This window comes from Dinoponera quadriceps, unplaced genomic scaffold (genome assembly GCF_001313825.1).
Source record: "Dinoponera quadriceps isolate SergipeBrazil2010 unplaced genomic scaffold, ASM131382v1 scaffold3164, whole genome shotgun sequence".
Taxonomy (NCBI): domain Eukaryota; kingdom Metazoa; phylum Arthropoda; class Insecta; order Hymenoptera; family Formicidae; genus Dinoponera; species Dinoponera quadriceps.
In genome coordinates, this window is record NW_014557186.1 from 121,328 (window position 1) to 123,177 (window position 1,850).

The following is a 1,850-nucleotide window of genomic DNA, read 5'->3' on the forward strand; positions in this document are numbered from 1 at the left end:
GTAATTTTTACGATTTTCTCATAACAGTCAAGCTTGACATTCCTCAGAAATTCGCCTAAATTATGTCACGTTGCGTGCCGCGAGAGTAGTTGCGAAATCATTCGTTGTACCTCGGCAAGGTGACAGTCTCTCACCTCTCGCTGACGGTTTCAGGTAACGACCTGCTGGAGCCGTGTCCCTTCTTCCGCAACGAGATCGGCGGCGAGGGGGAACGCGAGGTCGGTCTTACTCGCTGCTCCCACGGCAATGGGATTCACAGACCGTCGCTGTCCTACGGGGTCTCCGTCCTGGAGCCGCCGCCCGGCGAGACCCTGTGGAAGCACACTTGCCCACTGCAGAAGCGGTCGCTTCCCATCGAGAGCGTCGACGAGGGGGCTCATTATTACCGGCGATACTTTCTCGGTAAGTGAACGAAGATACGGCTTACGCGAATCTTTCTATTTCGCGTTACATAAATGATTTTCCCTCGTTACGCCGAGGATGTCTGAATACATCGGTTTCAACATACCCGAATCCTGCGCGACGTTATGAACAAGAGGGCAATCAATTCGGATTGTAGTCGCTTTTATAACTCGACGTCGAATTAATTAAGGTAGACCTTGATCTCTTAAATTAGCTTTTATCCGGAGAACTGGAGAAATAGATTGATGTCAAGTTATACCGGTTAATACAAAGATTTGTATATCCTAGATTTAAAGCGGGATTTATCCGTTTTGACAGACACGCTGACTTGTGCGGAGGTTTGTGCAACATCGTGCTCGAATTGTAAACGTGTAATACGAAAAATGCGCGAGAAATCACGCGCCCCGAAATTCTCGCGAACTATGTCGAACTGGCCGTAAAATTAACGCGACACGCAACCTTCCATTTTAATCTATCCTTCCTCATGATTTTGATTACGTTAATTTTAATTTTACGTAACAAAATTTTCATCGAGATCGTTCAAGTGAAAGTTTTCGGAAGATTTTACAAATGTGCTCGATCGATCCCAAGAGAGAGAAAGAGAGTATCATTTAGTGGAAATATCCTTTTCTTTCGGCGTACAATTCCGCAGGAATCTTAGGCATACGTTTTCTCGTTCTCCCGACGTCGTCAATCAAGATGACTGCGGCGAAGAAACAGGAATCTTAACTGCAGAATTTCTCGCGGAAATCATCAACAAAGAACGCAGTCACGAGCACGATGTTAAACGCGAGCGAAATATCCTTTCGCAGGACGAGAGCACCAGAACTGGTTCGGCATGGATGAACAGCTGGGTCCGGTGGCCATCAGTATCCGCAAGGACGTCAATCAGTACCGCGTGATCGTGCGTACGTCGGAGTTACTGACGCTCCGCGGTTCCGTGCCGGAAGAGGCTCTCGGGATCAGGCCTCAAGGCCGGCCGCCCACGAGGGAGCTTTTGGAGCTGGTCGCGCCGGAGGTGCAGTTGGGCTGCTTGAGGCTCGGCACTTCCGCCGCCGAGGAAGCGGTCACGAGATTGGACGAGCAAGGGCTGTCCAACAAGTACAAGGTCGGCGTGTTGTACTGCCGATCCGGCCAGAGGACCGAGGAGGAGATGTACAACAATCAGCACGCCGGTCAGGCCTTCTTGGAGTTTCTCGACACCATCGGTATGTTATTCTTCGTTCTTCATTTGCGAACGAACACTTCGTTATTCAGGGAATTGTTGATACTTTGCAGCCCGCACTCTCTGTAACCCTGACTCGAGCAAACCGAATCTTCGGTATTCATAGTCAGATCTATTTAAGGTCGTCTTGAGTTCATCTTCGGATGTTCCGTTCAGCCAATGAAATGAACCGTACAGCGTCTGAAGAACTTGAGGCAGTCTTAATTATAAGATTTGTCTTAAC

At 48.9% G+C, this 1,850-nt stretch overlaps 1 protein-coding gene across 1 annotated transcript in view; it reads left to right on the forward strand.

Moving 5' to 3' along the window:
• Positions 1–1,850, forward strand: part of LOC106748769 (signal-induced proliferation-associated 1-like protein 1) — an 82,897-nt gene that overhangs the window by 70,835 nt on the left and 10,212 nt on the right. Inside the window, exons 4-5 of the mRNA XM_014627624.1 lie at positions 154–402; positions 1,215–1,610. Of these exons, the coding sequence (XP_014483110.1) occupies positions 154–402; positions 1,215–1,610 (645 nt within the window). The remainder of the gene's footprint in view (positions 1–153; positions 403–1,214; positions 1,611–1,850) is intronic.